The sequence below is a fragment of the Muntiacus reevesi genome, chromosome 5 (genome assembly GCF_963930625.1).
Source record: "Muntiacus reevesi chromosome 5, mMunRee1.1, whole genome shotgun sequence".
NCBI lineage: Eukaryota > Metazoa > Chordata > Mammalia > Artiodactyla > Cervidae > Muntiacus > Muntiacus reevesi.
Genome location: NC_089253.1, coordinates 67,319,899 through 67,341,521, shown reverse-complemented (window position 1 = coordinate 67,341,521; position 21,623 = coordinate 67,319,899). Strand labels below are relative to the sequence as shown.

General features: G+C 40.6%; 1 protein-coding gene across 8 annotated transcripts in view; it reads left to right on the top strand.

Moving 5' to 3' along the window:
* ESRRG (estrogen related receptor gamma) overlaps window positions 1-21,623 on the top strand; it is a 674,199-nt gene that overhangs the window by 462,109 nt on the left and 190,467 nt on the right. For all 8 annotated transcript variants that reach the window (XM_065938330.1, XM_065938333.1, XM_065938334.1 and 5 more), the window contains one exon: window positions 18,104-18,519. In XM_065938330.1, the coding sequence (XP_065794402.1) occupies window positions 18,117-18,519 (403 nt within the window). In that variant the 5' untranslated portion in view covers window positions 18,104-18,116. The remainder of the gene's footprint in view (window positions 1-18,103; window positions 18,520-21,623) is intronic.

Here is a 21,623-nt window from a genome sequence, read left to right as displayed (position 1 = left end):
GATTTGCCAAGTCAAATGCACTATAATCCACGTCTTCAAGAAAGATGTTAATTTAAAAAAAGAAACTTTTTAGTTTGATATATTTGTAGACTCACATGCAGTTGTAAGAAGTAATACAGAGAAATACTATACATTCACCCAGATTTTTTCCGTGGTAACCTCCTTCAGTTATAGTACAAGATCACAACCAGGAGGCTGATCCTGAAAGAGTTTACTGACTTTAGATCTCATCATGCACACTCATTTGTGCCTGTGTGTGTGAGTGCATGTGTTTAGTTTTGTGTAGTTTTATTGTAAATGTAGGTTCCTCTGACCACCACCACAGTCAAGATAAAGAACAGTTCCATCACAAGATGTGCATTTGTTTTTATGTTGTTGTTCAGTCGCTAAGTCATGTCTACCCATGAACTGCAGCACACCAGGCTTCCCTGTCCTTTACTGTCTCCCGGAGTTTGCTCAAAGTCATGTCTACTGGTTAGTGATACCATCCAACCATTTCATCCTCTGTCACCGCCTTCTCCTCCTGCCCTCAGTCTTTCCCAGCATCAGGGTCTTTTCCAGTGAGTCAGCTCTTCTCATCAGGTGGCCAAATTATTGGAGCTTACTTTATTTTAAAATATATATATATATGTATACTTTGTTAAAATCATTTTAGCTTGATCAATTCTCATGTATTATTTATGGATCACTGGAGGTGGAGAAAACTCTTTTCATGATGCCTGCCTTTATGAATCTGTCTGCCTCCTCTTTTTTTCGTTGTCTTTGCTACCATTTCACTTTAGAGTCTTCTCATCCTTTATCTGGCCAGATAGAATAGCTTCCGAAGTTGGCCTTTAAACACTGAGTTCAGAGATCTGGTCTGTTTGTTTTATCAGGTGATATGCCTGAACAATAGAGATGAATGACATGGACATTGCTGCTGTCAAAACTGTGTTTAATAAAAACACAGAATTGGTTATGTCTTTTCTTCTTGGAAATCTTTAGTAGCTTCCCATCACCTATAAAATGGCATCTAATGTGCATACCATAGTATTTCAAACCTTCCACAGTCTGGCCAACCTACTTTCTGAATCTGTAGCAGATTCCAGATCCCCTATCTCCTTCTGCAGAACCACTCCCTCCTTCATTCTCTGAGCCTCCCCTGCACTTCTGGATCATCCTCCTTCATCCTAAAATGGCCTTTCTCTTCTTACTCATTGATATCCTTCTGAATTCAGTACTGTCTTTGCAAACAATTATTTACACTTCCTGTACTATGAGATATAGCTCCCATTTAACAGATTCACCAACAGAGGTTTGTAGATAACATCTCAGCGCCCGCAGTTAGTTTGGCACTAAGGAATGAAAATGTTGGTGAACTCAAAGCCAAGGTATCTAATTAAAAATCTTATAATCATTTACTAGTTCATCTTGTAGGTTGTTCCGTTTCAATCAAATCTCTTAAAGGGTTTACTTTGACCTAAGGAGATAGAAAAATAGATTTTCTATGTTTAATGTTTATCTCACAGATTCTTGAGATTGTATTAACAATACTCTAAGTAAAAAAAAGAAAAAATTGTAACCCAACATTTAAAGTCCACTACTTTTTGCAGATGTGAATTCACATTTTGTACATTCATTCACTAGCCCAGGCACAGTGTTAAATTTAGGAAGAGAAATCAGTGTACAGTCCTCCTCAAGTGGAGGGATGGAAACATAAGTATCCTCAGGAAAGACAACGTGTTAAATGCGGTTGTAGAAATAGGCTGGCGGAATTATGGGAATATCTAGGAAAGTGGTGCTGGGAAGACTTCCTGGAAATGTGATAACTCAGTAGAAGTTTTATTAATGAATCGGAGCTGACCAGATGTTGGAGCAAAGGAAAGGAGAAATGCATTCCAGGGAAGAGGGAAAGCTGGTTGGTAGGAAGAATTACAAATCAATAAGCATTGCATGGGGGATCCGTGGTGACTCAGGGGTAAAGAATCTATCTGCAGTGTAGGAGGTACCGGTTTGATCCCTCGTTTGGGAAGATCCCCTGGAGAAGGAAATGGCAACCCATTCCAGTGTTCTTATCTGGGAAATTCCATAGACAGAGGGGCCTGGCAGGCTGCAGTCCATGGGGTCACAAAGAGTCAGACAGGACTTAGCGACTAAATAAAAACAACAAAGCATTTTGTGTAAGAGGTACAAGGTGGGGAGAAGTGAGATTTAGGGTGGAAGAGGATTGTTGACCTGTAGGGTGTGTCTGGAGCCACTGACAGAGATAAACGTGGCTGAATTCATCTTTAGGAATGTACAGTTTTATTTATTTATTTCACACAGTTTTATTATTTTGCAGAAACCTCTTTTCAGGAAAACATGAATTAGCTGTACAGTAATGCCATCTCTCCTTGGCTAAGTACTGAATGCTGTAACCTTCATGTGTATGTAAGTTAAAGAAGGAAAGAAATGTGTTCTGTGATTTATTTTCCTTCCCGTTAAGGAACATCATCCCCCATCTTCCTACTTGAGGAGCATCTGGTAAATTGGTGTTGAAATTATTTTTAAATTGATTTAAGTCACTATGCAAGTTTTCTTTCCTGAAAGCGCCATAGAATTAGACATTTCTTTTGAAATACATGATTTTAACTACTCTGGTTTTATATATTGCACTTTTCCCCCTGACTCTTTTATTTTTTTTTACCGTGTTTATACTGATAATCTAAAAGATATTTTAAAAAATCAGATGACTCCCCCTCTTTTTCTGATTTCCATGTTTTAAATCTTTAATGTTTCCTTATTTCCATAATCTTCCTTGTTGCAAAAACACATCAGGGGGACTTCTCTAGTGTGGTTAGGACTCTGCACTCCCAGTGCAGAGGTCCTGGGCAGAGAACTAGGTCCCACATGCTGTGCCTGAAAATCCTGCAGACCACAGTGAAGACTGCAGATCCCATGCGCTGCAACTAAGACCCAGTGCAGCCAAATAAATAAGTAAATATTTGAAATTTAAGTAAAATGTCAAAAAAATCAAACCAAAAATGTTCAAAAGCCCATCATGAGTTACTTAACAATGACACATGACCGCATCACGGCTCCAATTGTGCCTATTTGCATAAGCCATTTTGTCGTGAGCCCTGTTTTGGAGGAAGACGATGAGGAGTGAGCTCAGGTTAGCTTTCTTTACTTCCCAAATGTGCACGTGGATGCACGGAATTATTTGGTGTTTACTGTAAAAAATATTTCATGTGTTTAAAAAATAAAATATGAAGAGGTGTTTATTGTTCAGATGAATAGAATCTTATTTATTATAGGCCTAATTTTTTTTGAGTTAGACAAGACTGTGGTCCTGTGATCAGATTGGCTAGTTTTCTGTGATTATGGTTTTAGGGTGTCTGCCCTCTGACACCCTCTTGCAACACCTGCCGTCTTACTTGGGTTTCTCTTACCTTGGATATGGAGTATCTCTTCACGGCTGCTCCAGCAAGGCGCAGCCCGCTGCTCCTTACCTTGGACGAGGGGTATCTTCTCACGGCCGCCCCTCCTGACCTTGAACCAACTCAATGGGCATGAGTTTGAGTAAACTCCGGGAGTTTGTGATGGACAGGGAGGCCTGGCGTGTTGCAATTCGCGGGGTCACAAAGAGTCGGACACGACTGAGCGACTGAACTGAACTGAATTCTTTTTTGTATTTTTTTTTAAGTTGGAGGAAGGATAGTCGCTTTACAGTGCTGTGTTAGTTTCTCCTGTATAGAGACGTAAATCAGCTGTGTATGTGCTTGGTCGCTCAGCCGTGTCCAACTCTCTGTGACCCCGTGGACTGTAGCCCACCAGGCCCCTCTGACCGTGAGCTTCTCCAGGCAAGAATACTGGAGTGGGTTGCCATTTCCTCCTCCAGGGGATCTTCCTGACCCAGGGATGGAGCCTGTGTCTCCTGCATCGCAGGCAGATTCTTTATCCATTGACCCCTTGAGGAAGCCCGGTAGTATATGCACATCAATACTACTCTCTCAAAAATTTGTCCCACCCTTTTCTTCCCCCTCTTTGTCCACGAGTTATGGGCCTAATCTTGATTTCATCCTTTGTCCTGTTCATAGGTTAGAAAAAGATCTGACCTCAGACCTGGAAACCTGGAATTTGGACTAAATTCTACCTCTTTATTCTTAATGTCCTTAAATAAGTCCTCTGTCTCACTTCCCTGACTCACTGGGTTCTTATGTGTCAATCAAAAGTACAGGTAGGTGTGGATGAAGATTTTTCTAAGTCTGCCTGTTTAAGACGTGGGGCTTCCCAGGTAGCTCAGTAGTAAAGAATTCCCCTGCCCATGCAGGAGACACAGGTTTGAGCCCTAAGTTGGGAAGATCCTCTGGAAATGGAAATGGCAACCCAGTACAGTATTCTTGCCTGGGAAATCCCATGGACCGAGGAACCTGGCAGGCTACGGTCTATGGGGTTGCAAAAGCGTTGGCTGCAACTTAGTGGCTAAAAAACAACAACAAGGCATAGGAATCAATAGATACTTCTATTGATAAACAGATAACTTCTATTGAGACTAGACAGTAAGTACCTAAGAGTGAATTCTTGTGATGTGGTAAGTGTATGTTTAACTTCGTTAGAAAGTTCCAAACTCTTTTTCCAGAACTGCTGTACTATTTTATACCCTGCCTGCAATGTATGAGAGTTCCAGTTGCTTCACATCCTCACCAGCATTTAGTATCATTGGTGTTGTGAATTCCTATGGATGTGAAGAAAACAAAAGTTTCTTTTTCAATTGTAATAGAAACCCTAAAACTTACACAATACAAATTATTCTGTATAATTTAGGGATGTCAGGGTTAGCATATTCCTTAATGAATATTGAAAATACTGTTATTTTCTATTATACCATTTTTAGAATCTCTAATCATTTATATGTATGTATGACATCCATTGATGTTTCTATAGGAGATATATGTGTGTGTGTGTATGTGCACATGCTTATGCATATATAAGCATATTTATTCTCATCTCCACTTTTCTTGTTTCTTACAATGTCATGAATGATTTATCTTCTTTCATAATCTACCACATTTCTTAAAAAGCAGACTCTTATTGCTAGTAGTTGAAAATATCTACCTAGGTAATCAGAAGGTGTTATCATAAAGTGAGAGAATCTTTCCTAAAAAATGCATCTTTATGTAACAGATTTAGGATATCTTTTAAATCAAGTATGAAGATACTACCAGTTCAGTGATCAATTTTACATGTTAAGGTGTTTTTTCATAAAACATGTATTTATTGGTTTACAGTTATGTCTGTCATGAAAATATTTTGATCATAATCTTGCCAGTGATTTACTGAGTGGTTGATATGACATAGACCAGCTATTCTTCTGAGTGACTGGATTAGAGAACAAAAGGATGATTCTTCTAATGTTCGTAGAAGAATGAGGTAGTGAGCCAGTTGGCTTAATGTGTAATCAAAACTTCTCACCCCAGGATTCAGACAGTGTCTCTTCTCGTTTTGTAAAGTTTGCCTATGGATCTTCATGTACTATTGCCTTTATAGATAACAAATTTTCACAGAGTTAGAAAGCAGTAAAATACATTTAGCACTAAGTCTTTACTGAGGATAGTTTAATCTTTCTCTGATGCAGAAAGCACTTTATAATTTTATAGCTCCACAGCTTTCATTATTGTGAATGCCAGTTATTATATTGGCTAAGAGCAGAAGTGATGTTGGATCAAAAGTCTGTGCTAACCGAACTTCGGACTGGGGGAGATGGACATGTGTTTACCAACATACATCTCTTTATTTTAAATTATATATAAATTTTTTCCATTTTCATTTCCTTAGGTTTCCCTTCAGGTTCTCCCCCACCCCCAGCCCAGCCTTCTCTACTTTTTCTGAATATATACATCATTCTCAGTTTCCTTAACAAAAGTACAATTTCAGGCTTTCTCTATGTGAAAACCATGACAAAGTGATTTTATAGCCAGTTCTGAAAGTGACTAAACTTGACAACAATTGTATTTTATGACAACCTCTCCTTTCATGTCCCCGGCCTACTTTTATATCAGCATTTTTTTTTTTACCCCAAATGTGAACAATTTCATATCTCTGCATTGGCTGAAAACAAATCCCTTTACCAGGAAGACATTTTAATGGGGAAGAGCATGATTCACTTAAGCCGCCGAGCCTTTACACCTTAACTCTATAATATTCAATTTCTCACTCACCAAGAACCAAAGCCCTTTTTTTTTTTTTTTTTTTGGTGGTTTGTGTTCCTAGGGGTTGGAAAAGAATTAGTATTATGGAACTAAACCAGATTAAGGGGGAATGTGAATTAGATTTGGTAACAGATGGTGCTGTGGAAATTAAAGGTTCTTTGCGAATGGAAGCGACAGCAGCTTGTTTCTCTCCTCTCTGTCTCTCCGTTCGGGCACTTGATAGACGGGTATAAATCACAACAATCCTGTCTTGACAGCCAATTTCGAGAATTTGATCTGGTTAAAGACATGGCTTTCCTGCTCCACTCCCCGAAACCTGCCTCTATTTTATTTTAACACAGCCCCTTGTCATATTCAGAAAAGCAGACTCACCTGCCTCCCTGTAATGAAATTTTTCTTAATTACAGTTTTAGCTCTTCCGTGTTAATTACTTTTCCATTCAGCCTGAATTTTCATCGTATCTCTGAGGAATTTTTCCTTCTCTTTTTCTCCCCCCATCATTTTTACTCATCATATGCTTTTGTTGTTTCTAAAGATGCTTTTCACTGTCAGAAGTTCTTGTCAGAGGTACTGTTTGAGAATCCTAATTATCAGAATCATTATTTGAGAAGAGAGATGCTTTCATGGGAAGTAGTAAAGTTATCAGATCAGAAAAATTGTAGAGATGTTGGAAGCAGTCACCAAAATAGCAGATAGTTGAACAAAATTGCGGGAAAAGGTGAGTGACAAGGCTTTTTTTTTTTTTTTTTTTTTGGTTGATAAGAGCTGCAGAAATGTCTACTCCATCAACTAAAATAAACCCCGCCAAGTAAAAACATGTGTCCACAATGTGGCCAGACCAGTGTGTCTTGACCTTATGATGATCTATGAAATCTGAATTAAAGTGCAGAGAATCTAAATGAGAGACACAAAATTCTGAACATACTGGCTGGACTCTTTACAGCCAGACCCTCAGGTCTGACCAGCCTTGGAGAGAAGAACTAAAGTTACCTCTGTCCACATGCAAGTTTGGACTCATGACCTATCAAGGAAAAGAAAATAGAAGAAAGGGGGGAAAAAAATCACTCCTGAAATGAAGAGAAGATTCTTTGAGCGAGCAACTAACAGTTGGTAGAAATGAAGCTTCCTACTGGCAGTCAAATCAAATGTAGTAACAACTCAAGGACTCCCCGCTGCGTGCTGACAGCGTGGCGTCACACACTGGGACAAACATTCACTTAAACACTGATTGCAGGGAATTGCCCTTTCCGCCAACGCCTCCTACCAAAAACGTAATGAGCAAAAAGAGAACCATTTCTAGGGGAGAAAAAAAAAAAAAACCAAGATTCCTGCTCCCCGGATTCCCGCAAATGATCGTGGATCTGTTTGTCCCTTTGTCACCCACTGGGAAGGATTACTCAGTTGAATGCCATTGCTGCAGTTGCATTGTTGTGTGGCAAGTTGTTGGAGCACTTTTTCTTTCTCCTGCACACACACACAGCACATGCACGCCCTGCCCTGATCCTCAACAGTGGCTGAGTGCAGGAGCAGTCAGGGAAACAAACAGAAGTTTGGGAAATGCACGTTCATGCAGTTCATTGCTCTCAGGTCTCATCTGAGTCACAAGCCATGTGGGTTTTATTTGAGTAAAATGTATATGTATGTATGTATGTATATATATATATATATATATATATATTTTTTTTTTTTTTTTTAAAGGGCAGGAGTTATTTTAAAAAGCACTTCAGCGCATCCTCTCATCTGACAAATAAGAAGGAAGATAGAGGATCAGAGTGCCTTAGCGGCCTGCCTTAGGTCACTCAGCCCCAGACCCCCAACCTGGAAGCACACTCCCCCTCCCTCCAGCCTTGTAAGAAGGCAGGGTTTCCTGAGAAATGAGAGAAACAGCCAAAGTGTGAGAACTCTGGTGTCCTACATTTTTGAATCAGTTTTCCAGAACTGAGAAGATTTTAGAAATTTTTCTCTGCATGTTTGTCTTTGGATCTTTGACTGACAAACCACAAGTGGGTCCTTCCAGATCTGAAATCCTGGCCCCTCGGTGGCTTCCATTGGCTTCGCTGGATGGTGTCTCACTGCTGCATAATCCCTTTTACAAAATCCATTCTGCTACAGAACAAATCCTTCGTCACTTCTATGGCTTGAATTAAATGTGTGTGTGTATCTATGTTATTACTCCTTGCCTGCAAATAGTGGCTTGGGTCTTTAAGCTTCACCTTCTCTTCAGGCAGCTAGCTCAATGACATGCTTTTTTAAAAGAAAGAATTCAGAGGAAGGAATCTTAGGATTAATAATTAGCTGTTCCCTCTCCCATCCCTCCCCCTACGCTCCTACTTCAGCTGAACAACACCTGATACCAACAGAACATCATGGTAACCCCTGCTCTCATGCATCACCCCAGACAGCTGCTTTTGCATCCAGATGTTAACTACTGCAGACTAAGCTATTAAGTTAAAAGTATAAATATAGTTTAACTGCTGTCCAGCAGGAAAAGATGTGGTTTATTATCTGCGGTGGTACCGTGACTCTCCCTCTAAGACAGAAATGTCCCTATAAATGCGAAGCAACATTTATTTCAACAAGGATTCCTCCTCAGCATCTAGGCTTTCTTGCTACTGTGATTCACCTGGTTTCCAGGGATGTTGCAGAGTTCCACTCCAGAGGAACTGGCCTATCTCTATGGAGGCAGCTGGCTTATTGGTCATTGTAATCGCTTTTACAAAACATTTTCTTAATGAGTAAAGGGTGACATCAATACTATGATCTCAGTATCCTTACATCAACTCCAGATAGCATTCTTATTTCCTGTTCCAGTGTAGCAAAGAGAATACGAAAGGAAGATTCAGACAGCCTCAGCTCTCTCATTGACCTGGATTTGATTTGTGAACTCCGTCACTGCAGTGTGTGTGTAAAGCATCTATATTCGATTGTAATTTGTAAAGATCAGTGCATAGACTTTCTATGAGCTCAATGTCTGTTTATTTCTCCTCTAGCGAGATGCTGTGAGGAGGTCTTCATTTAGCTGTCAGTCCCCCCCACTGCTCTGTCCGCTTTTTCTCTTTGGTGTACTCCTTGACTGCTTGAAAACGGAATTGTCTGAACACAAGCAAACTTTATTGATCCATATTTCTGTTTGAAAGACCAGAGATTTGTAGAAGGAGGAGATGATTTCCTTTCTCTAGAAAGCTTACTGCAGAGGAGGTCTGCTGATGGCATAGTAAATCTCTAAGACCAAATAAATGTTACATTCAGCATATATCCTAAGCTTCATTTTGATGATTTTTCTTAGGGTTTTTTGGTTTTTGTTTTTCTTTTTTTTTCTGGTAGTGGTCCCCACCTTGTGCCCAGGGCTGTTTCACTGTAGCCTGGGGATAGCAGTCTGGTCAACACTTGGACATTTCCTGCATCAAGACATAGGGTACACAATTCTAAAGCCCTCCTGGCCTCTGACTTTGGGTCCCAGGAGAGTGACGTGTGTAAAGAAAGAAGTTTTCTTAGAGACTGGAGATAAAAATGCTTGTTTTGCATCTGTTGTGCGTCTGAGTTTCTAACTAGACATTTTTTATCTTCTGACGCCATAGGTGACCAGGACTTGGGCAGTGGTGAGGATAGAGTTAATTAAGCTGCATTAGGGCAAATATACACACTTGTTAAGACACTTAATTTGCCTCAATAATATTGATTACATGGCAGAAGTTTGTTTAAACTAAGTGGTATTTTCCCCCTACTGTTCGGTCCTTGAAGGCAATCTGTATAATAGCTAATAGCCATCATCAGTTAAATATCATGTTAGTTATAAAGTAATGTCATAAGAATTGATTTTGACTTGGCAGTGGAAAAGTCTTCCTTCAAAGCTGATGTAGGTGATTAGCCGGAGTTTTAAGCAGAATCACGGTTCGTATAAACTGTGTATATTTTATAGACTTATAGCTGCTCTATATTACATGAGTGCCCATTATATTAAAGAAAAGCTCAGACAGTTAATAATGCAAAGCATCATGTATGCAATTACCCTGTATTATTATGCATTTAACAGTTTTATTGATTTGCCAGTAGCTCACTTACTGTATTTAGAGCTATAAACTAGGGATGCTCACCCCCAGATTGAAATAGGTCCAGGAAAACAAGCTAAGGATGAATTACACTACTAAACACCTCTGGATCAGATCGAATCCTTAAATACAGAAACTGTCAACAACCATAATGAGCAACATACTGTGATATCACAGAACCGTTTCTTTTCCCATTAATAAAGTTTATCAACCAGGAAGCATCAGAAATCACCTGGCAATACAAATGGAAGCAGTTGGGATTTCGTATGTCCAAAATAGTACGTGGCGATGGGTAGTGACCTCTGGCTGGTATGGCGCAGTAAGATAAGGATGCTGGCACTTCCTGACCCATACACTTAGAACACCCCTGGTGTTATTACTGCATTTCTCTTTACCGAAAAGGAATATAATCCATTTCCCTTCCTTTGTTTTAGGTACAACAGCAGAAGGAGAGGCACAGGGTTGTATAGGTATTTCTCTACATCCAATTGCGTGGCCAACTATCCTGGTTTGTCTGGGATGGAGGGAGTCCTAGGACGTGGCATTTCAGTGACTATACCAGGATAGTTGACAGACCTAGTTTCAGAGGAAAATTGAATAAGAAAAGATCACTGAACTCTGCAGTCCTAAAAGCAGATAGAGTTTCAACGAAGTCCTTCCTGGTCATGGTTCAGCCCTAGGTATGAAGTTATACAAGGGCTTCCCTGATGGCTCAGCAATACAGAATCCACCTGCAAGGCAGGAGATTCAGGAGACGTGGGTTGAATCCCTGGGTCAGAAAGATCCCCTGAAGGAGGAAATGGCAACCCACTCCAGTATTCTTGCCTGAGAAATTTCATGGGCAGAGGAGTCGAGTGGGCTGCAGTCCAAGGGGTCTGAAAGAGTCGGACATGACTGAGTGACTGAACACCCACATACACATTCACACATAAAGTTATATTCTTGGGTGTGTTCCTTTCATCAGCTCACCAGAAATGAGTTGCAGCTCTCCTTTTTTGTCCTAAATTTCTTTGCTTGGTAAAGCGTTTGATAGAACTGGCAAAGGGTTTGGCTTAGATAGATGCTCTGATGTGTCGTTTGAAGGAGCTAGCCCCTGGTTCTCATACAACTTAGCTACATCTGTCAGCAATTCAAACACCAGCGTTGTGAGGAGCTCTTGGGTTACTGTTGTCCTTGACAGAGTAAATTGCTAAGAGTCTTTTATTTATTTAACCATTGTAAAATTTAATTTCAGTGACCAGCTGAGTAGGAGAAAAACAAAATAGCACTGGGGCGAAATCAAAATAGGACAGTTGGAGAGTGATGTGACTTTGCTGTTTTGAAACTTGAAAAGGTTTTTACCTTCGCCATTTCATACTGGTATTGCTTGCACAGAGTCTTTTAGACTAAATGCACAAGTTACTTGTTCAAACAATCAAGAACCGGCCACTACATCCTTGTGATTCTGTTAGGCAGACATTTCTTGCGTTAGACGGACCTGAGCGTTTATTAAAGAAGACCTAAAATGATATCTGTGTTTATGTGGGTGCGTACATGTGCACATGTTTTAATCTTTCTGAGTGTGTGAATCATGATGTACAGTTCTTTCTTTACAATTAATGAGCTCCTTCTGTTGGGTTAACCAGGCAGACCTGGAGATATTTCTTATTAAAAGAAAAAATCCTCTGTCTTCTTTCCCCAACTAAGCCAGTGTACCTTAATGCAATGATGATATGTTAGACCCAGCAGTTGTCAAAGCAGCGTATTACTGTGATGCCATAATGACACCCTGTCTCTGTAAAGTAGTCATGTTTTCTCAAATCACACGTTGCACCGTTGATTTCTGACATGACACTTCATTCCGTTGCTTTCTCTTTCTTCAGCATCATCATTCTCTGACAATAGCAGCTGGTGCCCATTTTGTTACTAAGTGATTCACATTTTGCCACTTTACGAGAGTGCAATTAATTGAAGCAGGGAGGGGAAAAAAAAAGCTCATTGTAAAGTGGCGTGCTTGAAGTTGTAACTCAGACTCCGCCAGGGGAGCTGCTGGGGTTACAGGCTTTGAAGCCTGGGCCTCTGGGGTCTGCAGCCTTAGTCTTGGAGGTTTTCTTCTGAAAGCATAAAAGCAAAACCCCAAACCTACAGCCTAATAAACGCTTCTTATTTTTTGAAAGAAAAATACTGAAATATTCATAATCGGGTGATTTCAGCTGGTAGAAAATTGACCAGTTCCTAGAGATTTGTTCCCATTTTGAATAGGTAAGTGATGAGTGATAGGACTTGAGCACCTTGTATTTCAACCCTGAAATTCTCTGACTCAGTGAGAGAATTAAGGATTTTTTTTTTTTTGGCCACCCCACACAGCAGGTAGGTTCTTAGGTACCGGATCAGGGTCGAACCAACACCTTCTGCATTGGAAGTGGATTCTTTAACCACTGAACCACCAGGAAAGTCACAGGTTCTGTCTTCTTCTCTCTTATTTGTTAACTTGCAGGTTTGCTGGCTTCATTGTTAATACATAAAAATGTGGGAGCTATGTTGATAAAATGTTTGGAATCTAGAGTGATGATGGGTATTTTGGGGCCCTTAAGGATGACAAGGAAGAAAAGAAAATAGTTGTTGTCATCTATTTAGCTGTTAAGGTGTCTGTCACTGAAATAGGTCTGATAAAAGTTTTAAAAAATCTTGCCTTCATTTTACAATCAGGAAAGTCAAAGTAGACCTGTACACATGTGTTGTATTGATTCACCATATTTGAGGAGGGAAATAAAATAGCAAAGAACTCCAGTTTGGTATAAAATTCAAAAGGCGAAAGGCAGCTGCTTGTTAAGAACTTATATTTTGGTGAAAGGGTTAATAACATATAATTATATATAAGCCTGGGGAACATAGGCTTAAGTCTCTTCTGGGAAATCCAGACCACACTCGACACTTATATATTGCCCAGAAAGTCACGGCAGTTCACTCACAATCACACATTTACCTGGATATAGGTAGCATCTCTCAAATCAAGCTTGATAATTATAATATATATGGGATATTAATTACAGATTATCTGATTTTCCCCTACAGCAGCAACTTTAACTGATCCTTATTTTTTTTTCACCCACTTTCTCCTTTTACATGCACACCTATACACACAACTAATTAACTTTCTAAAATTACATTTTTATACAATCCAGCAACCAGGAAGCTTTATTTGCTTGATGACTAGTATCTAGCACCAAAGATAAATTTTACTCTTGCTGCCCCTTAGGCAAGGCTGGGCACAAAGTTCCTGTGTTATTTACAAAACAGAAAACAGATTCACTGATCTAGAGAACTTACAGTTGCCAGGGGGGAAGGATGGTGGGGAGAGATCGTTAGGGAGTTTGGGACAGACAGGTACACTAATTTAAAATGGATAACCAACAAGGACCTACTATATAATACAGGGAACTCCGCTCGGTGTTGTGTGGCAGTCTGGATGGGAGGGACAGTCAGAAGAGAATGGATACATATATATATATGTATACACATATACATGTGTATATGTGTGTGTATATATATATATATATATACATGTATCCATCTCTTCCGACCATATATATATGTATGTATGTATGGCTGAGTCCCTTTGCTATCCATCCGAAACTATCACAACATTGTTAATTGGCTATACTCCAATATAAAATAAAGTTAAAAAGAAGTTCCTATGTGGAAGCATGATCATCAGACTTTATATATAAATATATATATATATTACATAATAGAACATATATAGAATATAAGGTCTTTCCTGGTGGCTCAGTGGTAAAGAATCTGCCTGCCAATGCAGGAGACTTGATTTCAATCCCTGATCTGGGAAGATCCCCTGGAGAAGGACATGGCAACCTATTCCAGTATTCTTGCCTGGGAAATCCCATGGACAGAGGAGCCTGGCGGGCTACAGTCCATGGGGTCACAAAGAGTCAGACACGACTTAACAACTAAACAACAATGTAGGCTATATGAAAGAACATATGTAGGATTGGCATAGAATACTGAAGACTGTATCTCAGACTGTGTTGAAAATGCCTTCTAAAGCGCTAAAATGTCCCTGGCTTCTAGAAGACTGTCACAGCCCTCAAATTTTGTTTCCTATACAGAAACTAAATGTTATTCTTGACATGGTTATTTCTCTCCCCAGTTTATTCTCAGGGTGTACACTCAGAAAAGATTTTGAGAAAGTTGCTCCTCATTTTCCCTTGTGCCTCCCATCACTTCCCTTGAAATAATAAAAGCAACTCTACGTAGGCTTTAAAATAAATATTTCCCACATTTTTCCAACACATGTTATTTCTATTCATAATTCTTAACTAAATTTAGATTTTTATTAATCCAATGTGACCTAAAATTTCTGCGTTAACAGCACAATGTGGAACCGGGCTATTCTCTTTGGCTCCAGATAAAGCCATCATCTTGAAAATGGTTCTTTCTGACAAAAAGGTGTTCTTTTGAAATAAAGTCTTATTCACTACATTCCTCTTAGAGTTAATGTGAATTTTAGTGCCTCTAATTTTAGATTGAAGTGAAGTCTAGAATAAAACCCACCAGCTGACAATTGAATTTATAGATAGTTGTGAATATTTCAGGCTTGAATAATAGAGCTGTAGAATCGCAGAGACAGAGAGGGAGAGAATTAAGACCCGCTGTAGTTTTAGGGTATAATGTAATGGTGTCTAGGAAATGTTCAGTGTAATGAGCTAAGTAGTAATTAGGAGACAACTGTGTTCTTTCAGCTTCGGTTTTGGTGTCACTCCAAGCTCTGGGGAGGGTGACTCAACAGGGCAGCCGTGTTGCCAAGGTGCTGGTGGCTCCTTCAGCCACCTTTGCACTCAGGGGTGAGTGTGAATGTCATAGAGCCTCTGTATGTGCCATCTCTACCTTTTTCTGCTTGGCCGTTTTTTAAAAAGTCAGCGAACACCTTGAAAGACGCTTTGCTGGCTTGAAGACATTACTTGCACTGGACTTTGGAGTCAGCCCTGAGTTCAAATCTCGATTTTTCCACTTCCAAACTGTATGACATTCAGGAAATTGCGTAATGTCTGAGGGTGTGTGTCCTAAAGAGTCATATCTCCCTCCCAAGACCGTCTTGGGGATTAAATGAGGAAAATATTTGTAAAGTACTCAGGTCAGTACCTGATGCCTAGTAAGCACTTGATAAATGGCAGCTATATTATTATTTCCACTGGGCAGAAAGTGTTCATGAAGGAAGCCGTTCACGTCTGAGAAGAAATCTGTAAAACCTACAGCACAGATCCAGCTTGTTCACTTTCATTTACAGCTGCAGTGGCCAGACTTGTGTAGGAAGAGAGATTGCCACTGACCCAAGGCTTCCCTGACTGCATGAACTTTGTGAATTTTCTTGCTTCCATCCAGATAACTGCAAAGTTAGGGTCTGAGATTTTCCAGGAAACGGCTGGCTGGAGATACCCAATTTTTCAAAGACCTTATTAACAGCATGCATTTGACCCATAAACATTTGGTGACTTTGCAAATAACATCCATGTATAGGAGGGTGATTCCTGCCCTTGGTCCCCAATGAAGAGTTCTGCTCATTTTAGAAGTCCATGAGGAAAAAGTTCAAAGGAAAGAAAGTTGGTATAACATTGAGCACAGACAATCAGAAAAAGAGATAGAGAAGAGGACCTGGAGAAAGCATAATCTGTTTTATGATTAAGCAGCTCAAAGCAACTGAAAAAAAGAAAAGAAAAAAAAAAAGATTAAAAAATGGTGCCTCACAGCAGATGGCGAAAGAGTTAATTGTCATCGCTGTGAGAAATTCAGTGCCGGAGAGAGGAAAGGGGAGCAAGCGTGTTTTAGTACCCTAATAACTTCTAACTGTAGTCTAAGATCATAATGTATGTGCGAGCAGTCCGGTAATTATAAGGTAATAAGTGAAGTGGTGGGGTAAGTGCTTTAAATTAAAAGGAATTCGCAGGGCTGCTGTAAGTCAGTGCCGACCCGCTTTCTTTCAAACGTTGACTTGAGGAAAAGTGCTTAGCCCAGGGTGCAAGCCTGGAGACAAGGAGAGCGATCTATTAATTACAACGCTCATTAACAGTGACGGGGACGAGGCAGCCGAGGTGGGAGGGAGCGGAAGCCTGGTTCAGGCTGCCAAGGGGGATATTTTTTCCTTTCATTCCTTCTCCAGGAAAGGACAACATGAGTGGGTGGGCGAAAGCAAGAAGGTATTTTTGTGGATTTCTCCCGCCTGTTTGTTTTCTTCACATCCTGAGCTTGCTTTCCTTGAGAAAGCAGCACAGAACTTCCAGTGGGAAATCTACTAGGTAGGAGGCGTATTCTGGCTCTAGAGGCACTTGAAGACCCCCTTCTTGGAACCGTTCCGTGAACCTTCCCCGATAGGAAATAACCGTATTTTTCTTCGTTTGAAAGTAACAGAACAGCGGGGGAATTTGGGGAGGGGGGTGCCCAGAGGAGAGCATGAAATTTGTGCAGTGATAAAATATCATTAGATTTATAGGGAAAGCGGTAATTGCATCCTTTTGGTTATCCTGTGACATACTCCCCCAAATTCCAGTGAATGACCATTACCCTGTGGGATTCCCATAAATCAGCTTTCCACTGGGAAGTAATTATCTTAGTCTTTTTCTCAACTGTCACCTCTTCTTCCTCTAGTGGGCTCTCAGAAGGTTCTTAGAGACTTTGCTGAAAGGGGTTTTGCACTGTGGCTAACCGGAAAGAAAATAGGACCAATTACATCTTTTCATCTAATTACCTGTTCAGAAATTTAATCACTTATGGGTCCTATGAAGTAAGAAGGATGGACTGTTTCTTCTACATGTGAGAGAGAGAGTTCATCAGATTAGATGCTTCATCATATTTCCTTTTAGGAGGTATGATGTTAAAAGAGCAAAGGAAGGGGAGAAAAAGAGACCACCGCAAGTCTTATTTTTTCCAGACAAAATCTGATACATCCTTACTTTCCTGAGTATAGAATATCAGATTTATTCTGATAGACTGAAGATAGATTGATTTATTCTGGTAGACTGAAGGCTCAAATGGCTTTTAGTGATTCCTGTTGTTGACGGTGGTAGATCACACACATGAACACATATACACATAAACACATGTACATTATTTATCAATCGATGCCGGTAATCATTTCCCTGTTTTGTGGGCTCGAGGAAATAATCCTTAAACATTGGCGAGAATCTTATCCTTGAAATCTTTCTATATCGCTCAATGTCTAGGAAATAGAGCAATTTAAATAAAGAGGCAAAGTGAGTGAGGATATATTCCCTATGTGTCTTAGATCAATAAAAGACACGGTTATGCTTATGGAAGCATGCTGACAAACAGTAATTACAGAGCTGAGGAATCATCTGTTCAGTCTTGACAATAAAAGTTGGGTTCTGCTCGTAATACAATGATGGCAACATCAGAAAATGGAAGAGAAAAGTAGAGTGAGGATAAATGTAATTTTAGAAATGATACAGACCTTACAAATTACTCTCCTTCCGTGGATAAATTTAGAATCTAGAGAGTTGATTTAGATATTGACAGTGCTTCTCCAAGAGAAAGGTATTAAAATGAAAGGAAATGGATCCCTTAGCGCTTTTGTTTATGGTCTGTCTGGGCACTTTGATGTAACCCTGTCACGCCCTTATGCTGATTACCTTGTTGTAGAACAAGAGATATTGACTACCGAATGATGTGTAGCCCCCAGCTCTTAGGCAGCACTCTCAAGGAGCCAAGTCTTTAACATATGAATTCTTGTCTTCTTTTTTTTTCCCTTCCTTCAATCTTCCCTTCCATTTCCTCTTGTTTTTTCACCTTCTCTTTATTTCTACCTCTTTTTGGTCTCCGTGTTTGACACTTTCCTCTTTCTCCTTCTGTTTGTATCTCCCTCCATCTCAGGCTTCTCTGCAGAATGTCAAACAAAGATCGACACATTGATTCCAGCTGTTCGTCCTTCATCAAGACGGAACCCTCCAGCCCGGCCTCCCTGACGGACAGCGTCAACCACCACAGCCCAGGTGGTTCTTCAGACGCCAGCGGGAGCTACAGTTCAACCATGAATGGCCATCAGAACGGACTTGACTCGCCGCCTCTCTACCCTTCTGCTCCTATCCTCGGAGGTAGTGGGCCTGTCCGGAAACTGTATGATGACTGCTCCAGCACCATCGTTGAAGATCCCCAGACCAAGTGTGAATACATGCTCAACTCGATGCCCAAGAGACTGTGTTTAGTGTGTGGCGACATCGCGTCTGGGTACCACTATGGAGTAGCGTCCTGTGAAGCCTGCAAGGCATTCTTCAAGAGGACGATTCAAGGTGAGTGAGGCTTGCGCCTGGATACCCACCCTCCTCCCCTCACGTCATGGTTGGTTAGTTGGTTTTCCTGGGTCTTGTCCTAGCTGATCTAGTTTTGCCATCTTAATTCTATCTTGCATACAAAATAGAAATAGATTAAAATTGATAGTGGAGGGTTTGTGGAATAGACTCCGCCCCTCCATTTGCTCCCTATCAATTCCATCTTTACTGCTCCAAGGATGGAATGGTAATAAGCTTTGGGTGGAGTTTTAAAAGCGCACAGCTCTTAATAGAGCAGTGGGGGTCTAGATAGCAACTCAACTGATGTGTACAGGATGGTAGTGGTGGGAGGTTAGTCACAGAGTTGTGTCCAATGCTTGCAACCCCATCTATCCATGGGATTACCCAGGCAAGAATACGGGAGTGAATTGCCATTTGCTTCTCTAGAAGTTCTTTCTGACCCAGGGATCGAACCCGTGTCACAGGCATTGCTGGCTGTCTCCTGCCTTGGAGGTGAATTCTTTACTGCTGAGCCACCAGGGGAGCCCTATCTATGCCCTGGATAAATTGTGTTTTTACCTCTTCTGTTCTTCTTAGAGCTGAAATAATAAATATTTCAGACCAGTGATTTTCAAACTAGAGTATGCCTCACACTCACCTGGAGGTCTTGTGAAAATGCAGATCACCCACTCCCAGAGCTTCTGATTCATTAGCTCTGTCTTGGGTAGGAGTGTGAGAATTGATATTTCTAACAGATTTTCAGATGATGCTGCTATTGCAGGTCCAGGGACTACACTTTGAGAATCACCTCTCGAGACAAATTTAATTTTCTATGGCCTTACTTCTTTTCCTGTGGTTAGACACACTTTCCCCACCTTTTTAATGAATTCATATAAAAAACTACCAAACTATATCTAATTATAAAATATGCCTCCAACATATATGACATACCAAAACTTCATAGATCTCCAGATTTACAAATGGCAGTATTATTTCCCACAAAAAAAATGTAGAAACTAAGGTTGAGATTTGTTTGTGACCTTTAAACTAGGAATCCACAAGTACAAAACTCAACTCCTTTTCAAAGCTGTAGATATATATATATCCTTACAGAAAATGACATTTCACCTATCTGTATCCTTTGTGGTACACTTTCAAGAAAATAGAGGAAGGAAAGAATCTTTGTTTATTGAGGGCCTGTAGCACACCAGTGATTCTATTCTGCTCAGTGATTTAGGAAATATATCTTCTGGGCATTCCCTGGTGGTCCAATGGTTAAGGCCTCTGCGCTTTCACTGCTGAGGGTTCAGGTTCAATCCCTGGTGGGGAAACCAAGAGCCCACAAGCCTTGTGGTGTAGCCAAAACAAAACCAAACCCAAAGTGTTATCTTCTTAATCAGTAATGGATACAAGTGTGTCTTCCCAAGTATCAGTGGTTCTCAACCTTGCAGGCTCCCTGGAGTCACCTGGAGATGTAAAATAATATTGATATCTGGGCTCATACCCCCAAATTCAGAATTAATTGGCCTTGGGTGCAGCCAGGGCAAGTGGGGATTTTGAAAGCTTCCTAGTTAATGCTTCAGGGAAATCTGAGGTTAAGAACCACTGCCCTGTACTGTGCTGTGTTCTGTAACAGTGTTTCTCAGTGTGAGCTCTGATTCAGGAAATCAGCATCATTGGGGGATTTGTTAGAAAGGCAGAGTATTCCCATCCTGCATCCCAGATTGCCTCCATCAGCATCCCTGGGGGTGGACCCAGCAATACGTGCTTTGCCAAGCCCTCCAGGTGACTGATGCTCAGAGTTTGGGAACCACAGCCCTGTTACCATATTGCTACTGATTTAGTGCTGGTAACTCTCCTTTGTCATCTACTGGTCTCTTGTCGGACATAACTGGAATCAGTTTAATAACTGTGACATGCTTCCTGGTTTTTAAAGCGCAAAAGAGATGATGTTTGTTAAACTCTAATCCTTCTAAATGTTCCAACAAAAGGTGATTCTGAAGCCCTTTATGGGCACAGAGTTATCTTCTACCCTTTCTTTTAAGAGCAAATCTCACCCAGGTGCAATGAAAACTATAGTGAGTGTCCTTAGTGCAACAGGTGGTTCCATCTCCCACTTGCTTTTGTGTTGTCCATCACATGATTGTTTCCTTGATGTATGGCAGTTAAAGAGTTAAAGTGTGCAGTTGTTCAAGAAATTGTAACTTATATAATAGAATGGATCTTTCAGCCTCATCTTTTCATAGCCTTTCATAGATTTAACTGAAGAACACAAGCCAAGTTAGTGTGAGTACGTATGAGTTACCTAAATATTTTCCTAGCTGTATCTTCATATTTAATGGATCATCATCGCCATATTTTATTAGCATTTTCTTACAAAAATCCTTCATCCACTGGATCTTTATTTCCTTTATTCTCATCTGTAAACTGAAGGCATTAAGACCTACCTCAAGGAATGCTTCTGGATAAAATGAAATACAAAATCACATGTAAAGTGAGTAAGTAAAAACAATGATGGTCTGTATGCAAAGCTTCCTCTCACTTTGGGGCATTTGAACATATTTCTTCATTCTTCTTGCTGTTGTTGCTTTGTCGGTAAGTAGTGTCTGCCTCTTTCGCGACCCCACGGACTGTAGCTTGCCAGGCTCTTCTGTCCGTGGGTTCCCAGGCAAGAAGACTGGTGTGGGTTGCCATCGCCTCCTCCAGGAGATTTTCCTGACCCAGGGAGCGAACCTGTATCTCCTACATTGGCAGGCAAGTTCTTTACCACTGAGCACCAGGGAAACCCTTCAGTCTACTCATGGGCTCAGATGCTCAGTCATGTCTGACTCTTTGCAACGCTATGACAGGCTCCTCTGTCCATGGGATTCTCCTGGCAAGAATGCTGGAGTGGGGTGCCGTTTCCTCCTGCAGGAGATCTTCCTGACCCGGGGATCGAACCCGCCTCTTTTATGTCTTCTGCATTGGCAGCAGGTTCTTCACCACTGGTACCCCCTCAGCCTACTTACTAGATTGCAAAACTTGAGAAGGAAAACACTTCAAATTTGGGGGTTCTTAGCAGCCATCGCCCCACAATATTAGAATATGGATGCTCCAGAGCATCTCAAGTTTAAACTGTTAGTAAT